Here is a 20015-nt window from a genome sequence, read left to right on the forward strand (position 1 = left end):
GTTTTTTTTCTTTGACATAGCTAGAATGCCCTTTCAGTTACAGTTCAAAGCCTGTCGACGCGCTCTCCAGCTCCCCACACGCTCGAGCCTACAGTACCCAGCACTGTCCCCTACCGGGGAGCACAAGCGGGAACAGATTCCACCTCCCATAGAGTCAGGTACCTACAACCCTCTTGTGTGCTGCTGCTTCTGACAGAGCCAGAGCGGGCAGAGGGAGAGAGACAGGAGGAGGAACTTCCCTTCCTTTATTTCTCTGGCTTATTTCTCTTAATAGCAAATTAACCTCCCTGATGGGATGTGTGAATTGTGCTTTGAATTTGGAAGAGTTCACAAGCACTTGATAAGGAGTCTATGCCTCTGCAGGGTAATACACTAGGCTCTTGCACTACAGCTATAATGCTATTAAATTTACTTCATGGAATTAGTACAGTCGCTGCTTGAGTTTATATAAGCTGCAGAGTAAAACCCCTAACTATTTTTAGTTAATCGCAAAGAGGATGGAACTTGTGTTTTAGAGATGAGATGATCAGCTCTCTATCTCTCTCTCTTAATTTCAGTCTGGCAAGATACAATCAAGGACATTATTGAAAAAAAAGCAAAACAAAAAACCCATAATGCTTATAAAGGTATCAGAGCCAGAACTACCAATCTATGCTTGTTATTAGTGTGGCATATTGCTGCTTTAATCTAATGCTAGGTAGTGTATTAGGTGTAAATTAATGAGGCTCTTAATGTATTTTCATTGGGAGGCTGAGCAGTCAAACTCATTTAGCTAGTGAAAACTACAAAAATCACTTTCTTGTGAAATCTCAAACTAGAAGCTCCAATGAACTAATGATCACAGTATGAACCATTTTATGTACCACTAAAAATAAAGATAACCTGTAAATGTAAAATCTGCACTGCATAACCCATGCATTTATACACCTCCACCTCTAAAAATCGTTATTTAACTTCCCCTGAGATAGGATGAGCACATTTAAAACACAGTGTGTTCATAGCTGAATGTCTGCGTGGTATCATCTTGTGACCAAACCTCTGCCTCAGCCAGAAGGAACTGAGTGAACAGGAGCAGGATTCCTGCCCCGCACTCGGAGAGAAGATGCCCTATCTGAGGTACTTACATGGCTTTTTTACTGGCTGAACTAGCTGAGGGTTCAGGTATGGGCTGTTCTCTGCATCTATCCTGCGTTTGTACTTCTGGCGACCTCCACGTACTCTGTCTAGGCGGACACCTGCATTGGGAAAAATGAGAAAACATGGAATTAAGCATATTTTGAGGATACCTTTCAGGTAACAATCTTCTAACTCCTGTCTTCCAAGAATTATTTAAAATAGGTGTGTTTATTTCAAAAGAAGAATTTAAAAAACAATAGAAAACAATTCTATAATTATTTGCAAGCTATTTAGATTTTCACACATGCAAGACTAAGTTCCCAACACAATTTCCTGTTCATTTAAAAGCATTTTTTAAAAATAATATTAATGACAGCTAAGTTCAGTTTTTGTTTGACAGAGTTTGATCTGAAGTCGTCTTTACCAGAAGCTGAATCCTGTTCAAAGCTGTAATAAACACCACAGATATACAAGGCTATCATCATGACAAGTACAGATAACTTTATAAACAATTAGCGTTGAATACAGTGCAGATAGCCAAAAGCAAGGCTTTTAATTTACATGGCCAGAGAACAACAAAGGAAGTGCCCTTAGTAAAAAAAGAACATATATATAGCTTAAAGACCTGAAATAGTTCAAAAGGTTTTAAAGAAATTGTATGGGCGTTCATTTAGATGTCGGCAATAGTGAATTAACATTCGCATTCTACTTCCAAATTGCTCATTGCTTTAATAAAGCATTCTGATACTTATGTTTTATAAATATATAGGAGCTCACCTTTCTGAAACAGGCTGTTGCTGCTCTCAAAGAGAAAATAAAAAAGGGAGGGGAAATAAAGCACGGTTGGTCCTATAAAATAATGATGTGTTTTTCTTTATGTTATTTATTTCCACCAGATTTCCAGATTTCTAATCAACTAGGAAGAGTATCAGTATAAACAAGCAATAGCATTTCACTGAGGTTGAAAAACTCAGCACCTATGTATGGCAGCAGGATATCAAGTATGTCCCTGATGACATGGACTTAACTATATAATTATGCAAAGAAACATTAGGTAGCAATGATTCATATGAGTGATGTATTAAAGTGCAGCTCACTTTCTCTCTCCTCATTGTCTACTTTAATTCTCTTCCCTCTATTTATCTTTTCCATTGCCATTATTATATCAGCCCCCTGCTCTCTTCCTCTCGGGAAATACCTCCAAGACTGGCTCAAATGCGTAAAAACCACCACTAAGAGAAGCTACAGTTTACGAGCAAAGCGTGAAGACTAGGGATTTATGTGCTGCCCATGAACCTGCTCTGGCAGCACCATCCAACCGCCAGGAAAGATCTCTCATTCCTCTTGCAAACAAAAGAAGGAAGAGGGCTGACTGGGTTGATGGAAAACAAAAGCCAAAAATCCAAGGCCAAGGGTTTTTCTGTTTGTTTTCCTTTCCTTTCCTATTTCTTGTTTTTTCCTGTTCTATCTACTACTTTTCGAGTTTGCATGAAGCACAAGGGAGTGCTCTGGCTGACTGAAGAAGATGGCAGCCTGCAGCTCTGCTGCTCAGTGAGGAGTCTTTGCACAGCGGCTGTTCTCCCGCCCCAAGGGCAGTGACCACGTCTCTAAAGGTTCATAACAGGAACGTTCCTTGGCTTCAGGTCACAACCGATGTCACTGTGAAACAGTGCACTGGCTACAGGAACACTCACTCCTTGCTCACCAGGAAACTGGGTTGGAACCATCCGTGTTGCATAGTGCAGCTCCGTTCACTTTACTGCAAATGCTGCACCAATAGACGTGTGTGATCCACATCGTATAAACAACAAAATCAATCAACTATATATCCAAAGTGGTCAGTGTGTAATTATGAATGAAATCTCCTTATTTATGGTATTTACCTATATCCCCTACCATATTGTGGCTGATATGTTGTCAAAGCAATTTAGTATCAATTCACAGCGATTCAATCAACAGAGAATGGGTATATTTCCTTGGGTTTAGGGTTATACTTCAAAATGCATTATTTACAACAATGCGTTTTTAAATTATTAGTTAAAAACTTCTGAGGGCTAATGGTAACCCAGTGTCCTCCCTCCTTCAACCAGGGGGTTTCAGCTTTATGTCCCCGCAAAAAATGGCATTCAGGACAATACACCGCCAGGAAAACATACCGCAAGAGACCAAGATTTGATAGCTGAGTATTCGGAAAAAGGCAGAGGATTAGAACAAGGTACATATGAGATTGGTGAGATTACGAAAAACATGGCCCAGCATTTTAAGAAAAATAGATAGAAAATGATTTCTGCATAATTCAGATGTCATCCTTCTTCCTGCTTGGGAGCAGATTTCATAGTGATAAAAGATGGATAGCATCAGACAGAAGTATGTTTAATCAAAAAGTAATGGAACTGAAGCTTAAATTAAAATAATATAAATCTACCAAGATGAACAATTTTTTACTTCCTTTGCATTTGCTGAGATACACATTTGAGACATTCACATATTCAATGGAAAGGAAATACAGAGAAATGTCATAATAGCAAAATTATACAAAGATCCATGTGCTCATGGATATACATATCTAAACCTGAGAACAGAGGTGCAGCTTTTTTAAAAAGCACAAACTTTACAACTCTGATACCTAGTGAATAAGGGTACTGCCTATCTTAAAATTACAAAAATCTATAATTAACTCAGATTCTAATGTGAAAATTATTTTGATAACACAGTACCAGCAGAATATAAATTGGAAAGGTATAAGCCTTTTTAAAAAAATTGATACAAAGTTTACCATCATTTTAGCTCATCTTTCCTAATACTTCTACAAAGCAACTATATTGGAATCAATTTTTGATTATCTCACATAGCTCAAGCTTTTACTTCCCAAGAGTCTTACAGGGAGTAAACACAAAGCAAGATACTACCCAAGAAGTAAGGAAGTATGACAGAGTGACATCTGGTGAGGACTTATTGGAGTCTGGAGATAGCAAACTGAAATCCTGAGGCTCCTGTGTATATGCATGCATTTTCTCTTACAACTCTTATAGCTGTAGAGAGAATTCACTACACAATCATACGTTTATCTGCTTTCAGGATGGCAGCAGTGGATTCCTTCTTTCTCAAAAAACAAGGAAAAAAAAGAAAAAAGAAATTGTCCACAAGTTTTTGACTTGACAGGGGATGGGCGGGGGAGTGTCAAACATCTCAATCATCGAGGCGATTGCTTTAATTCAAAACACATTTTGTACAAAGAAGATACTGTGGCATCTAGCTGGGGTACAGAGGGAAGCTGGACCTTCGCTTTGGATCTGCTGTGCACAGGATTCCTGGGAACTTGCTCCACTCACCCTCGTCACTGCCCCGATCACGAAGTGAAGGGAAAGGCATCCAACCCATCCAGCCCGCTCTGGGCACCCGCTCAACAGCACTATTAGCATTTTCATTACAGAATCACAGAGTCACAGAATGGTTGAGGTTGGAAGGGACCTCTAGAGGTCATCTAGTCCAACCCCCCTGCTCCAGTAGGGTCACCCAGAGCACGTGGCACAGGGTGGCATCCAGGCAGGTTTGGAAGATCTCCAGAGAAGGAGACTCCACAACCTCTTTGGGCAGCCTGTTCCAGGGCTCTGTCACCCTCACAGCAAGGAAGTTCTTCCACACAGAGATTAAACTTCCTACGTTTCAACTTACACCCATTACCCCTTGTCCTGTCACTGAGGGTCAAATTATCCATTAATGTAGCTGAGCAAAGCTCCCCTGAACTCAAGCAAGCTCATTTTCCACATTCCCCAGCGCTGTGTTTCATTTTTAAAATTCTTCAACAGAAAAACAAAAACAAAACCCCAAATAAGAAAAACTGTGCTGTCCATGGGGAGTCTCACTGCAGTACAAATAAAGAGAACGGGCCTGCTACCAATTATAATTTTCAACAGCCAGGGCTGAAAACGCAACTCACTTGAACTCCTCTGTTCAAGAGTGATGAGAAATCATGCCTTTTGACCTGATTTACAAAGCTCAGAAGAAATGGATTAGACTGGACCTGTAACATATGGAGAGGTGGAAACTATGTAAATCAATGTAATAAGCACTTTTTAAAAGGTAATTACACATACTAATACAATTGAAGAATCCAGGTGACCATAAGAAAAAATGGTCTCATATTTACACACTGACTTCAATAAAGCAAGGTTCACTTCCCAGTTCCTCAAACAATCTTTGCATGACATTCTATCAAAAGTTTGCCAGCATAAAATAAAATTATATTGTTCCCCGACTCTGAAGTGAGATTGTTCACGTACAGTCCAGCAGAGAAATAACCGAGGACTAGGGCTGACCTACAAAGTGAGCTACTCTCCAGGTATCTCAACCTAAAGAAACTTGGCACAGGCAAAAACTGAACTCTCCGTTTGCTCCATTTTCCCTCACTCTCACTGCTGCAAATTCTTGCTCCTATTTAGCATGCCTTTTCTCAACCTGCCTGGAGGCCCTCGTGTGGGACAGGTACCCCGCTGGGAATGGTGCTATATAATCAAAAATTGCCTTTGTCATTTCTATATGCCTATATCATTGCCTATATCATTCTTTCTATCATTTAAGTCCCCAGCACAATAATCATACTTAACCACTTCTCTTCGGATCTCACAGATCCAAGCCAAATAGGCACATGCAAAATGTACCATTTATTCCTTCATAACGTTAAGTTTCCTCTGCTTTTGCATTCCCTCCTTCTGAGCATGGATACCAGTCTTCAGCGCTCATCTCTTCACTTCCTCCATGAACCTCCTCATCGTGGAGCTCGAGACCTCCCTGAGCCAGGCTAACTTGAGAGGCCATCAGACCGCCTCTGAGAAATGACTACTTCCCTGGAGTCAGGAATAGCTCCATATTGTAGAAAAAAAAAAAAAAAAAAAAAAAACCTCTAATTTGCTTAATGTGAACTGGGATCTAAATACCTCAGAACTCTTTCTTCCTGACAAGGGAAATATGTGAGAGAAGGGTAGGTATGAGACCAGAACCAAACCCACAGTCTTCACTTCCTTGGACGCTCTGACCCACACTCCTTTCTGTCTCCCCTTCGTAAGACAGGAGAAATACGGCAAGGAGAACTGGTCTAAATCTGCGCCATTCTAGCCAGCTTCATCTCCAATTTGGCATCTGCATGTACCAAATTAGAGTCCCAGCTCATTTCTGAGGTATGTAACTGGGTGAAGCTCCACCTGACTGCGGGTTCCCAGCATTGTCTTAGGAACGGATACGGAAATAACTGTGCCTTTCTGAGCTCTATAGAAACATCAGTAGCAGAGAGGAGGAAAGAAAGAAAAAAAAAAAAAAGATTAACAGCAAAATCAGAAACAGCAAAAGGAATTTTAATGGCAGATTCTGATGTGGTTCTCCTTTGGGACAACATCTTGATAGAGTGTTCCAGTTCGACCTGAACACACTGTGCATATTTATAAGATTGCTGGGTAAGCTTGGGTGAATGTTATAAACACAGGGTTTTGCATGTTGTTCTGACAGAATGAGAAAACAGTTGATTTTTCCTCCATGAGCACGGTCAGAAAGTATCTGGAGATAAGCATGCAGGGTCACCCGGCTGCTCTTCACACAATCCCATGACCTTTGCAAAATGGGATTACAGAAGGGTGAGGCCAGGGCATTAAACCCAAAGTTTAAAAGATCTGCAGGGGAAAAACACTTGCACACAAGGCTTTTAAACCACAGCAGACCTTTCACAACATAGTGGAAACACGAAGGAAATAACACAGCGGGAAGAGAAAGGATAATATGAGCTATCTTTTCTTTGGGATCCGTGTATTTGCTTCATGTGCTGAATGATAAGGATACCAAGGAGCTTTTGCAATCAGTTTACACAGTGTTTGGACAATACCATATGCAGGTTAAAATTCAGCAGCGATGTAGAACACATTTCATTAGGTATTTTCATTCCAGTTTTTGAAAACTGTAGCCTAAGTCATGAAGGAAGATAAAAGCTATGACTCACATTAAAGCTTTCTGGATACACAGTTGAATTAAAAAATAGCAAGCGGAAGGCTTTAGGGTTTTGTCTTCTGATAGCTATCTGCACTATTAAACACATTTATTTAGGAAGTCTAAAAGACCTCCTCCTACTTTATAATCCGTCAGAAAGAAGATATATGTTAATATGGGACGAAATTGGCTGTCCTGAAGAAGTGCTAATAAAGAAAGTTAGTTTAGGAACCTGCCCGTGCAATGGAATGAAAGACAACACTTAATGTTTATTACTTTAATATCCAACTTGCTCTGCGATTCTAAGCTGCTTAGTTTGTGTGTTCCTCAGGGACAAAGGTTCATTAGCCAAAAAATAAAAAAGAGAGAGGGAAAAAAAAGGAGAGAGAAAAAAAAGAGAAAAATAGTCGTGTTTTTTAAAATCATGTCTCAAACTAATGTTTCATTTCAAAATTTGCCCATGTTTAAGAATTTAAAAGCATTTCTGAAGACCAAACATAAGCAATATTTTGGCAGGTTTCTTATTTTTCCTGGGGGAAAGGGATGAGCAGGTTGGGATTTTTTTCTAAAAGAACTGAAGAAAATTCACTTTGGCTAAAGCCCAGAGGATTTTTTTTTCAGTTTGACAAAAGAACTGATAAATGTGTTACTTACACAGCCCAGTACTCAACCTTTCTTGAAAGGAACATTAACTTTGCATGAACTGATCATCTACACGCTGATTTTTGTGCATTGTCATTTATGCATTAAAAGACAAAAGAACATGCATAAAATCCACTTATTTTTCCCATTTAATGAGATTTTGTGTAAATAAATTCTACTACTTCCTTAGTGCAAGCGATTTCCAGTCAAGAATGGCCCATAAGCAAGGAGGTTCACATGAAGAAAATGTGGCATAAAATGTTCAGGATACGACTGTAGCTTTACATGTTCTAAGGTTCCATATGGAGCTGAGTATCCTAATCTGTGACACTCACAAATACAAATTGGGTCAAACGCAACAAGTGACAAGTTTTAATTGAATGTCTTCTGTCTGCAATTCTGACAAAAGGTGAATGGAAATAAATGAGTCTGGCAAGACAGCCCTGAGCCTTACAATACCCAATATCTCATTATTTTTAAACAGCTATCTATAAACTGATGCTGACAAGCCTTGAACCTTTTATTTCTGCTCAAGAAGAGGTGAATGCACAGAAAGAAAGAAGAAAAAAAGAAAAAGAAAAACAGGACAGCTACTTTGTTCCATTAAACATGCAACACCCATTATCATCTCCCAAATATTATCATAGAAAATCCTTTTACATTTCAAATAAGAACTTTAAAAAACCTGTTTCTTCTACAGAAACATGCACTATCTATGCACTCAGTTCCAAGTACCTAAATTTGCTCCTTTGTGAGTTTTATACTACGAGAATTAAAACATTATAATCATGTTAGATTCGTGCTGATTTGAAAGAGGCTGAATTAGGCCACTAAATACAGGCTATAAAAAGTTGACTTCCTTCACTTCCTGTAAATAAGGAAGAACCCATGTTGCAACCAAATGTACTTGCAAACTGTGAAGCAAAAGCAATGGAAAACTACGACTAAATTTGGTTGATGATCCAAGGAAGGGACAGGGATCACAAGGAGACAGAAAGGCCAAGACGTAAGCCGGAGCAAGGCCTTACCAAAGCTTGAAGGTCAAAAGCAGGCTTTTATTCTAGATCACATCAGGAAAGCTTATAAAGAATTCAAGAGCGATGCTAGTGACAACTCTAATAGAAAAGAAGTCTAACTGTTAAGTTCTGGACCATTTGCTGGCGACTCTCAAGAGAGATGGGGAAGATTGAAATAAAATGCATTGCAATAATCGAACTGTGAAGTACGGGTAGCATGAATCAAGATCTCGATACCCTTTTCAGATATAATAACGTGCAGTTTCACAATATTTCAGTTAGTGACTTAGACAACGTTGGATTCTGGAATTAATCTGAGATCCAGAAGTTACAGGAAAGTTCATAATAGTTACATAAAATCATCCTATGAGTCCTAGTCATACCGAGAAGCAGCTTCTTTGAATTATAATTTCTATCTAGAGTGATTCTATTTTGCTGGTACAGAACTCGAGGAAATTAAAGGATCACTCTCAACATATTCAATCTATAAACTGATGCACAATTCATTAAAACACTGAAGTGCTTCACCCTAACAAACACACAATTTCCCCCCCCCCCCTTTTTTTTTTCCCCAATTCCCCTTTGTTTTCTTTTCTTTGGGACAAAATCTTACTCATTCTCACCAAGGAGTAGCCTGTCTCTTCTGAACAGAACAAGAGCAAGACCAAGACAAAGTTCAGTTTTCAAATTGCACTCATGTGGTGTACGGTAAGGGAGACTCTCCTTTTCAGTTAATGTGGTTTTATATTGCCAGTTGATTTTAAACTGGCCTTAGTGCAAAAAAGTATGTTCTCACATAATTCTGGACTTCTCCAAAGCCATTCACAGAAATATCATTTTGCCTTTGGCTTTTCTCTTCGCACATCTGTAACAATGCTGTCTCTACAGTCTCTCTTATAATTACATACTCTGTAATTAAAAATGATACTTTTGTTGATGTAGTAATCTAAAATTATACACTGCTTTTATTTTTTTTCAAGAATCAGAAAATGATTTGTAGAACCTCTTCATTTTTATACTTCTTCCTTCATGCATCCTCTAAAGGTACATCAGAATCCTGAATTTCATCTTTCTACATCTTATCTTACAGCACTGCACAACCTAGTCCTGTTGGCACAGCAAGAAATAGCCCAAGGAGCTTAACTCATGTCTCAGCCTCACATCTGTCTCAGGTCTTAGCCTCTAACGGCTAACACATTGTAAGAGCATTATATTTTATCAAGGTTTATAGCCTAAGTGTCTATCACTTTTACCTATGTATCTGGGAATTAGAATATCCAGAAGTAATTATTAGAATATCTATCTATTTAATGCACCCAAAAAAAGTGCAAGCCAACATTATGCAAAAAAATGGGGTGCTTAAAAACCTCAGCAACAACTTTGTGTAGAAATGAAGCCTTGGAATATGTGACAGATGCACTCACCCTGTTCTGATGGTTTCAGTTCTGCAATGACCATATGAGTATTTTTCTGGCAAACTTTTTCAGGATTAAATGGGGAGTTACAAAATAGGGTCCCCTTCGGGCTCTCAGAGAGCTCTTACAGTATAACTATGTGTTAATTCTATCTTCAAGGCCATAGAAGATGACACAAGTTTCACAACATAAGTTTCAGGTGACACAGACAAATGTCCTGGCTTTTCTGTATTTTGCAGTTCTTGTCCACATACCATTTATTTCTGTTTCTGTTTTGGTTTCTGTTTGGTCTGTTGTGGTTTCACAGATTTTCTTAAAAAGGTAGGAACGAAGAGGAAAGACATGTTCTCTGCATATATTATGCATAAAAAAGCATACAGGAGGAGTCTGCAAGAGAACTGATAACTTACAAAATTGATACGGATGATACTCACAAATTTGCATTCAATAATCAATATAAAAAGAAATTTAATTAGACAAAACCTTTACAAATAATATTCTATACCTTCTTGGCATGTGATTCAGGAAGCCCTGCAAGACCATTAAGAGAGAAAGTCCTAGGCCCTGCTACCATAAAATCTGCAACTCTCTCCCCAACCCCAGCGTTAAGACATTTCAAATCTTTCCTCAGAGGCTAAATAAAGTAATTTTTAGTTTCATTTCCAGAACCCAGGATTTGGCTTTCAAACGTTTGGAAAGCAGAGGGGAATGAGAGTGCTACAACAGCAGGTGTCCCAGATAAGGGTTGTTTACAGCAGAGCCTCATTTTGTGAACCTCTTTGTGTCTGCCATACAGCCGCACATAGGAAGAACACTCTTAAACACACACACTACACATCTAAGCTGCACACAAAGTACTCAGTGAACGTAACACACTCAGACTATCTGATCCACAAAACTCTCCCAGGAAATAAGCAAACATTCTACACAAAGTGTCTGCGCAAACATTGTTCAGAGCTCTGAGAGTAGTGAGAGAAATCAGTGGAAGATTTGGTTGAAGGAAAGCTATCAGCTCAATTATAGGCCTTATATTTTTTAAAAGATATTTTTATCTTTACATAACATTATTGGGGGGGAAAAAAAAACAGCTTAAAATGCACATTTCCTTGTCTTTACTTAACCTTTTGGCTTATTCCGTGAGCAGCGGCACCAAAGGGGCGCGCATCCATGAGAAGCAGAACGTGAAACTGAGTAGAAACAAAAATGAAATCAGCCAATTGAGTTTTGCTGCTCAGGTTGAGTGAGTAGCAAAAAAGGGGATTAGATTTTTAAGTTATTTCATTTTACAAGAGAAAGCTCCAGTTCTTCAATTGAATTACATGGACAGACCCTCCTGTCCATGCACACCACTGATTTCTATGGGGAATCTCCTCCGCAGATGGGAGCATCTGCTTCCTGGCCTAGGCCTCAGACATTTAAAATAATTCAGAGAAGACGGTTTTGAAAACATCAGAGAGCTTTTCTTTTCTGTTGAATGTGATTTCTAAAATCAGTTTATATTCCAGATTCCCAGACTCAGTGAAAAGTCTTGAGATTAAAAAGCATACTATTTTTTTAATCTTTGGATGTTCACTTTTTTCCTTAAAACAATAAGGGCTTGGAATATTCCTGTAAAAAGATATCTATATAGAAAATTCTGATACTGGCTAGCTAAAGAGCAGCTAAATCTTGAACATCAGATTAATTTTTTTAAAAAATTCCTGCAACAAATGTATACGCTGTGTTTTATCTCGCTGAAGAAATGGAAAAGAAAACATGAAGGACAAGAAGTTCATATGTACATGTAAAGTGCTGTGGATGTAGATACACAAGTAAATGAAGTGAATGAATAAATGCCAAAAGGGAAGCTAATTCTTCATTTTGAATATTATTTACGCTCCTGAACATATACAACACCGCGTTCATGCTCAGAGAGTAACTGATTTAGGAATCAATATTATATATGCTGCTGGCCTCATAACTTGATGATAAAGCCTAGCGCTCTGGTGCAAGAGGTTACCCTGTCTGTGGCCTCTCCTTCTCCTAAGCTAATACTTGAACATTAATGGGAAGTTTATTAGCGATCTCACATTATTGACACCACCACGAGAAGCCTTCTCTACAAAAGCACATGTCTGTCCACACGGTCACTCTTCTTTCTCTACTTAGCCTGAGGAGAGGATCAGAAAAAATGCAGAAAACCCGAGCTGAAACACATAACGTGCTCAATGTTTCCCAGCTCTTTTTGCCTGTCCCTAATGTTACACACAATTAACATTAGGAGAAGAATTGATTTTACTTTAATAAAACACAATAAATCTTGCAACAATTAGACAATACACTTCAACTGTAAAATGTTCTCTGCTCTGAAAGAAAAAATAGTGACGATTTTCTCCTAATGTGATATGAAATGTTGGGCCTTTGGGAGATGGGTTAAAAAATTCTAGGTTTTTAACCAGACAGCCTGATTTACTGTAAACTTCCCCATTACAGCTACAGTAGGTGTCTATCGAATTGCTTATGAGTACAAATTTATGGAAAATATCCAAGAATAATGCTTTGTTCTTATTAAAATGTATGAATATGTATGTAATTTTAGCCAGAGTCAATTAACGAAACAAAACGAAAAGAAAAGGAAAGAAAGGTCAACAATTGTTGCCATGAAAATTATTTTTTTTCACGGCAAGCAACTCCTCACTGCAAAAATGCCTTTATGGAAAGACAGTTGTGGGGAAAACACTTTTGTTTAAACTGCAATGGCAGATGCTATGAAGAAAAACTATACAATGTATAAAGCACAAAACTGTACCAAGTACAAGGATCTGTTAATATGCTTAACTGGTCAACATAATTAGATAAACTTTATTATAAAACAAAACATAAAATGTCATAATCCTAAGGAATTATTTTGATATAGAACCTTAACAGAAAGCAAATTTAGTTCTGTTAGGTTGACAAGCACAGTCTATTTAAGTTGGCACACGCTTACCTTTCTGAAGAATGCAGATCTCAATGGGAATATTCAGTGTGCAATGTTACACACAGGAATATTTTATTTTTCTAGGGGCCGTAAGGAGAATATTTACCAAACAGGAGACCACGCTCTTCCCACCAGTACCTTGCAAATTTAGTGAGTAGTTACTTTTAAGGACAGGAAGAGCGAACAATTTCCTTTTCTGGAGTCTGATTTTTTGGAAATATTTTGCGCCTTTCAAAATATTCTGCTTTGTCTCCTATTTCTCTCCCAAATTCTCCTCCCTACCATTAGAACTTATGTATGATGGATTTTTTCCTTCTTTGGCAATGTAAATATAGAACTACACTTTTCCACCTGATTTTCATTCCTGAAGGCTGCAACATCCAGCCTAATCCTCTCTCAAGGAGAGTTGCTCGAGATGAGCAACTTCACCATGAAGCGGACATACAGCAAATCGACCTGGAACTCCGCTCGTGACATCCACAGCAACACCCAAGGGGAAAACCTAAGTAAGTCCTCTCAACGTGATGATGAGAACAGCTATCAAAACCACTGAATGGCAGAATTGTAGTACTAGCTCTCCACAAAATTCAGCAATAATTGAGTTGTATTTTGTGTTCAACAGAAACTCAAAATTTCAAGCAGAAGGAGCACTGGACAACATATGAAATGCTACTGAAATATCATTTCCAAGATCCTATTATATGAATTAAGTAGTGCATTTAATCTGTTACTATACATGTCTTTCCTGCTATATTTGAAGCACAGATACCCTAAGTTATCCTTTTTTCTTTTTTTGGCTAACTAAACCTTTAATATTCTTGGACTATTAAGAATACTGTTATTTTTCTTTCAGAAGCAGTCATACATTTCAATGGGTGTTTTCCTAAATCTTTTTGATATTTATAAGCTCACTTTCTATGCTTTTTTCCTATTTTTTTGTTCTCTAAATAGTCAAAAGATGACAGCCCAGTTTGCTAGATTTTTCTAACCTCAAACAAGGCATTACATTCTTATACAATTGCTATGATATTAAAGACATTAAAATTGTAGGGTCAGGAGAGGACAATCGCAGCTTAAAATATTCATGCAAAGTGGAAATAAAACACATGAAAAATATTTACTTGATACTATTGCCAAGAGTATCAGAAAAGTTCTTAGCATAATCATCATTTAGTTTTAAGGCTTCTTTAGTTCCTTTGAAATTCAGATTAAGAAACTATAATCTATATCTAAAGGAAAGACACACAGGAATTTGTTTTTATTACCAATCCATCCTTCTTTATGTGAACAAAAAAAAAAACTGCAAAAGAAACAGATGTACACATATATGATTTTTAACTTACTTCATGATTTTGAACACAAATATGCTTTTGTATCTTACATAATTTTTCAAAGAGTTTGCAATATTATTTCCTTGCAATGTTACCAGATTTGTTCTGATGCAGAAAAGATATGGGATAAGCATGGGGTGCAAACTGGAATATCTAGCTTTTTTTTTTTTTGGAAATTTACTGTGACTGAATAGGATTAAAAACAATACATCTGAAAACAATCATTTGCTTGAATACAACAGACAGTTAGAGCGGTGAGTTCCTGAGAGTTCTCCGTGCAAAAAAATATAATTTCTGTAACCTCTGTGACCAGGGAAGGAGGCGAAGGCTGAAGAAAAAGCAAATTACTCTATCCAAGATGCGTGGCATTGAACCTGCTTCTCTTTGAGCTGCATGAACACCAGCACGATGATAAAGAGCATCTTCAAAGGCTCTTCACGCCCTGCACAGTCTACCCAACAAAATACTCTGTGCTCCCTAACAGTTAATACAAGCTAAAAGTCTAAACCCTGATTCCCTACTCATTCTGTTTGCCTGCCTTATATACATGTAATCCTTCAGGGTAAATACAGGAATCTTCAAACACAGAATCTCAAGAATTCTCTCACTACTAGATATTTCTCTAAGATCCAAAACTGAATCTAGAACTGTCTTTTCAGCAAAACAAGCTTGTTCCTTCCTTTCTTCCTTCTCCTTGATCTTCCAACTTTCCCTTTGGATCAGAACCTCCCTCAGCAATATCTGCTATTTGTTCCAAAAACACTTTGATCCCAAGGAACAGATTTGAAGTCATTTACCCTTTTACAGACATTCAGAAAGGTGGTTTTTTTCCTACTAATTTTAACCTGTACTGGATACATTCAAAAAATGATATAAAAACATACCAAGACATCTGAACATAACAGCACTGCTTAGTACATAATTACAATGTCATGACAGGAATAGGATCTTGACTGCATTTTGAAAAGAACATGATTCAAACCGGTTTTCTGTGGGGTTTTGTTTGTTTGTTTGTTTTCCCCTATAACTTAGTCAACCTGCAGAAAAGGAAGGAATTGGCCATTTAAATCTCTGAAGCCTGTAACTATCTTATATCCAGCAAAATTATATGTTGGTTATAGGAAACATCAATACTTTTTTCCTTGGAATAGTCACCCACATCATTTATTGGTGAAAATCAAAAGAGACGGCACTGAGAATGGATCCTATGATGATGGCTTGGATTGGATATGAAATCTTTTTAAATCAATTATCTCAATGGTCTTGACGAGTCTGGTATTTTCAGTTTCCTACAGCTTCCTAAGGTTTTACAAATTTCCCACTTGCTGACATGGGAGATTTATGTGAACATCACACAACTTGGCACTGTTTAGAAGCATTTGTTTCTAGAATTGAGGCAGGTTTTAGAAACCATAACACAATTCATTTTTTTACTGCCTTTTCCCATCCTACAAAGTTAAGTTATTTTCCACTTGTCATGCCATTGTGTCAGAGATGGTAAGGCACTGTGGATTGATATCCATTTTTATTCTCTCCAGCTTGTACATTTTATTTTGAATTGAGCGGTGATGTTCTTTTCGAAGTGCCCAAGAAGAGTGGAGTGGAGCAAACTTCCATACCTTGTGTCAAGTTCATACGGAGTCTGCTGTTCTCTTAATGATGGTACTTCTACATTTTTTAACACCTTGAAACTCAGTGGGCTTGTAGCTAAACATTAGATCAAAATGAGACCTGGCCAGATATTCTAAATGTATCAACCCAGTAGAATATTAGCGAAACCTAAACCTTCAAGTTAAAATTAGGAGCAAAAAGCAAAACTCTGAACATACTAAAAAATTTAGGTTGAGATTCCTATTTTTGTCTAGTGCTTTCTAAATCTGGAGTTAATTTAAAATACCAAATTTTAATTTAAAATAGAGACCAAAAGATTGCTCTCATCAAGTCCCACACAGATTTTTTCCTAAAGTTCAGGAAAATTCAAACCCAGCATTTGGCAAGTTTGCCGGATAGCATCCCCACATCCACAATTCTATGGTCCTTTACTTTTTTTAATTTAAAGTAATTAAATTAAATTAAAAGCTACATTTAAGCTACAAGTGCTACAAGTCTTCAAAATTGAACTTAGATGTAGGACCAAATAAAATTAGAGCTTCTTCTATCCAAATATGGGATCTTAGCAAAACCCATGAAAAAACAGGTTAAGTCTATCTTTTCAAATAAGGTTATCCATCGCTGTTTATTCTTTACTAAGGCACAGTTTACATGAGGGCCCCATTAAAGACCATTGTCATGTTCCATGGCGCAAAGAGTTCTCTTATTAAAATAAGGAGATTTTATACAATTTTCTGGATGGACTAATGACTGCAGAGAAAACTCCCACTAAAACTCCCATGTCACTGAAATCCTGATTGTAGACTTTCTGCAGCATGAATAATATTCTGCGTACCCTCCTAATTAATGTAAGCAGAATTACTACCATTTATCTTTCCTTTTCATTGTTATTTCTCAGTTATTTCTCAAGCAAAACGCACTGCGCTTTATTGTTAATTGTGATAAAAAAAAGAAATGAGCCAAATCAATTACAGTTTTCTGTCAGTCTCTATGGTTGAGGCACAACTTTTACTGTTTTAATTAAATGAAGAAATAAGTCTATTGTTTAAAGGCACTAAAGAAGGCAATTCAAAACTTGAAGCAAAGCCACTTTGTTTTTACTGAGGGGTAGAGCTGCTTATAAAAGCATTGCAGGTCTTTATTTGAATTTCACAGTAGCTGTGAAACTTAGAAGAATCACAGTAAAAATTAGCGATCCCCTTTTCTTTTAGCTCAAGTGCTACTAATCATGAAGGGTTTGTGTTGGGAGGACATTGCTACCTACAGAAAAGTTCTGTGCCGTTAATCCTGGCATAGCAAGATAGCAAAGCCCTTAAGATGGACGCCCTACAAATGAACATGGAAAAAAAAAGTAGTAAAAATAATGTCAACAGCAAGCAATATAGGCTGTCAGAGATACAGGGAAGATTAGCAGGATTACACAGTTTATTAGCAATACAAAGCTGATTTATTAGACACACCAGTAAAGGCCAGTCCATTAAAGTTGGCACAAGTTTTGCCCCTGAATTCAACTGGCACAAAAAGAGCCCTCGCCATCAGAAGAGCCCATAAGGCCCAGTTTGGACCAGTTCCTTTGTGCACTGCTTGAAACAAACCCAAAAGGGCCAAGGAAGGGTCTGCGACCCTTGCAACTCCTCACGCCTTCAGAAGAGCCCCAGCGGAGTCGGTTGGAGCCCAGTTTCCCCTGCAAGGCTGTGAAGATGGATCTAAGAAGCTTTTCCTGGGACCAAAAGCCAACCTAGGTGACAGCAGAGATGCTACTGCCCTGTGGTAGTGACCATCCTGCCATTCTGCTTCAGATCTTGTCTCCCAGGCTAAATCAAACACAATAATTCCAAGTCACCAGAGCAAGTCTTGAAAGGATCACACTAGGCCCGCTTGCTCCCTGGATTCGGAAACGGTCACCAGCAGTCGCTGAGTGAAGCTGTTTTTTAGAAACCAGGCTGTGAGAGGAGGAGTTTGAGATGTGACTGATGGCTTGCAGGGAATCTGTCCTCTATTCACAGCGGTAATCATGTGCTCAAACCGTGGAACAGCCGGGTCAGGGAATGCGAGTGCTAAAATGTGCTTATTCACGGCTTTCCAGAGCGCGCCGCGCCTCACGCAGGAGGTGGCGCCCGCGGAAGCGAGAGGCAGGTCCGGGAGGCCACGCTTCCTTCATCGGCACGCAGCACTTCTCACAAGGGCTTCCTCCCAAGCCAAGGCCGCCACGTGCTACGTCAGCATGAACCCACGCGAGTGAAGGGTTGCACAGCTTTAAGATACTTATCGCAGAAAACTGATTTTGTAGCACTTCTCAGGGCATCTTTCTTTCATAAAACTGACTCTGTTTCTGTTTGAAACTGAGCAGAAATAGCCTACATATCAAAGAGGTTACATTTCCAAGGGTGTGTGTGTGTGTATATAGAGAGAGAGATATATATATACATACATATACCTCAAACAAGTTGTTTCCCATGCATGCAACGATTTTTGCAGGCACCACTGGATTACAACAGTGCACTAACTGCCATTTTTTCCCTATTAGTCCGTGTGAACTTGAGCACAGGGTGGACTAAATAACTCTTGCACAACACAGGACCAGGCAATATTACTGCCCATTATGCTAAACAGGGTGTTTCACACTACTTGGCGAAGACTTGAGATCTGCCTTGGGATACTGGGACAACCTTGCTGGTGTAAGATAGTAGTAACTCAGAAGCCCTATCACATGTCTCATACCACATATTAGAGGGGGGACCATCAAAAGAAACAAAAAGAACTTCACTAATTTCCATAGGTTTGAGTGCAGTTATTTACTTGACAGAATCTTTTCAATCCCTATGAACAAAACTTCCCACAATAATACAGAAATTTGCAGCGGAAACTCGTAGGCAAGTTTCACCTCCTCTTGAATGCCAAAGAAATAACTCATTAGGCTGAGCTGAAGAAAATAAATGTTTTACTCCTAGGCTAATTATTTATTATTTTAATGGAATGATACATTTATCAATCAACTTTGTGTATTATAAAAAAATTAGCCTGAGAAATCTGAATTTCAACAACTGCCTGGTAAATGGGATTTGACGTATGTGTGAAATAGGATAATAGGATTTTCAATCAGAATCTGTTGTGAAAGGAAGCATTTTCCCCAGCAAGATTTTTCAGGAGAGGCCTGGCAAAACCGCACATTCCGTGCAGTGCCGATCCCGTGTAACGACTCGCCTTTCCTCTCCCTATTTCCGATTCCCTTTTTTATGGTGGTAGAAGCTCAACCCCCCAGGTGGAGCTGGGACAATGTGCTCCTTATACTGTTCCCTTTTCCCTGCACGTGTCCCCAGGGCCAGTGGGATCACCAAAGAAGCCAGCCTCGGAACAACATAAAACATGATTACTCTTCTGGTTTTCCCTAAATGCTCGCGGTAGCTGTCACTTTATCCTGTGTACACCACGTTCCATTACTGCCCAGCCTAATAAAGACTTCTGTCACAGCGATAGCTTTTCATCTTCAGAGCTCCTTTCTCCTCTCCTGATAAGGCTGCCAACTCCACTCTCTGTAAATGAGCTCATGCGAACACTTTATTTTCGGCTTGTGGAAACAAAAAGGGCCACTGCTCAGCTTCAGAGCTTGAGGGGGCGGTTTTCTATCTTCAAAGCAGGACCAAGGCGTTTGAAAGGGATTAAAATTAAACTGGTAAGCTTAGCTTGAAATAAGAAACTTGAAGCAGGGCTATTGCACTCATGAACCCTGCTTTTTCTTTAAAAAGAAGGGAATTTCTTTAAAGTCCCTTAAAATGCCTATTTTAAATCATTTTTTATTTGTGTATTCTTAAAGCTTTGGCTACTGCTTAGATAACAGGGCTAGCCATTAACCCGTATCACTGCACATCGGCCGAGCACCTTGCCTACAGGACAGACGGCTGCCCCATTACAGCGCAGCCAGTTCAAGAAGGAGCGAATCGCAGCTTCAGCT

At 38.6% G+C, this 20015-nt stretch overlaps 1 protein-coding gene across 3 annotated transcripts in view; it reads right to left on the reverse strand.

Annotated features, from left to right (window-relative positions):
• The window catches only part of ESRRG (estrogen related receptor gamma), a 363399-nt gene that overhangs the window by 48108 nt on the left and 295276 nt on the right, over positions 1 to 20015 (reverse strand). For all 3 annotated transcript variants that reach the window (XM_088532075.1, XM_088532066.1, XM_088532058.1), the window contains exon 4: positions 1125 to 1235. In XM_088532075.1, coding sequence (XP_088388201.1) covers positions 1125 to 1235 — 111 coding nt within the window. The remainder of the gene's footprint in view (positions 1 to 1124; positions 1236 to 20015) is intronic.

Source organism: Tinamus guttatus, unplaced genomic scaffold, assembly GCF_059628265.1.
Source record: "Tinamus guttatus ecotype Peru unplaced genomic scaffold, ASM5962826v1 Tinamus_guttatus_pri_ptg000033l, whole genome shotgun sequence".
NCBI classification, from domain to species: Eukaryota; Metazoa; Chordata; class Aves; order Tinamiformes; family Tinamidae; genus Tinamus; species Tinamus guttatus.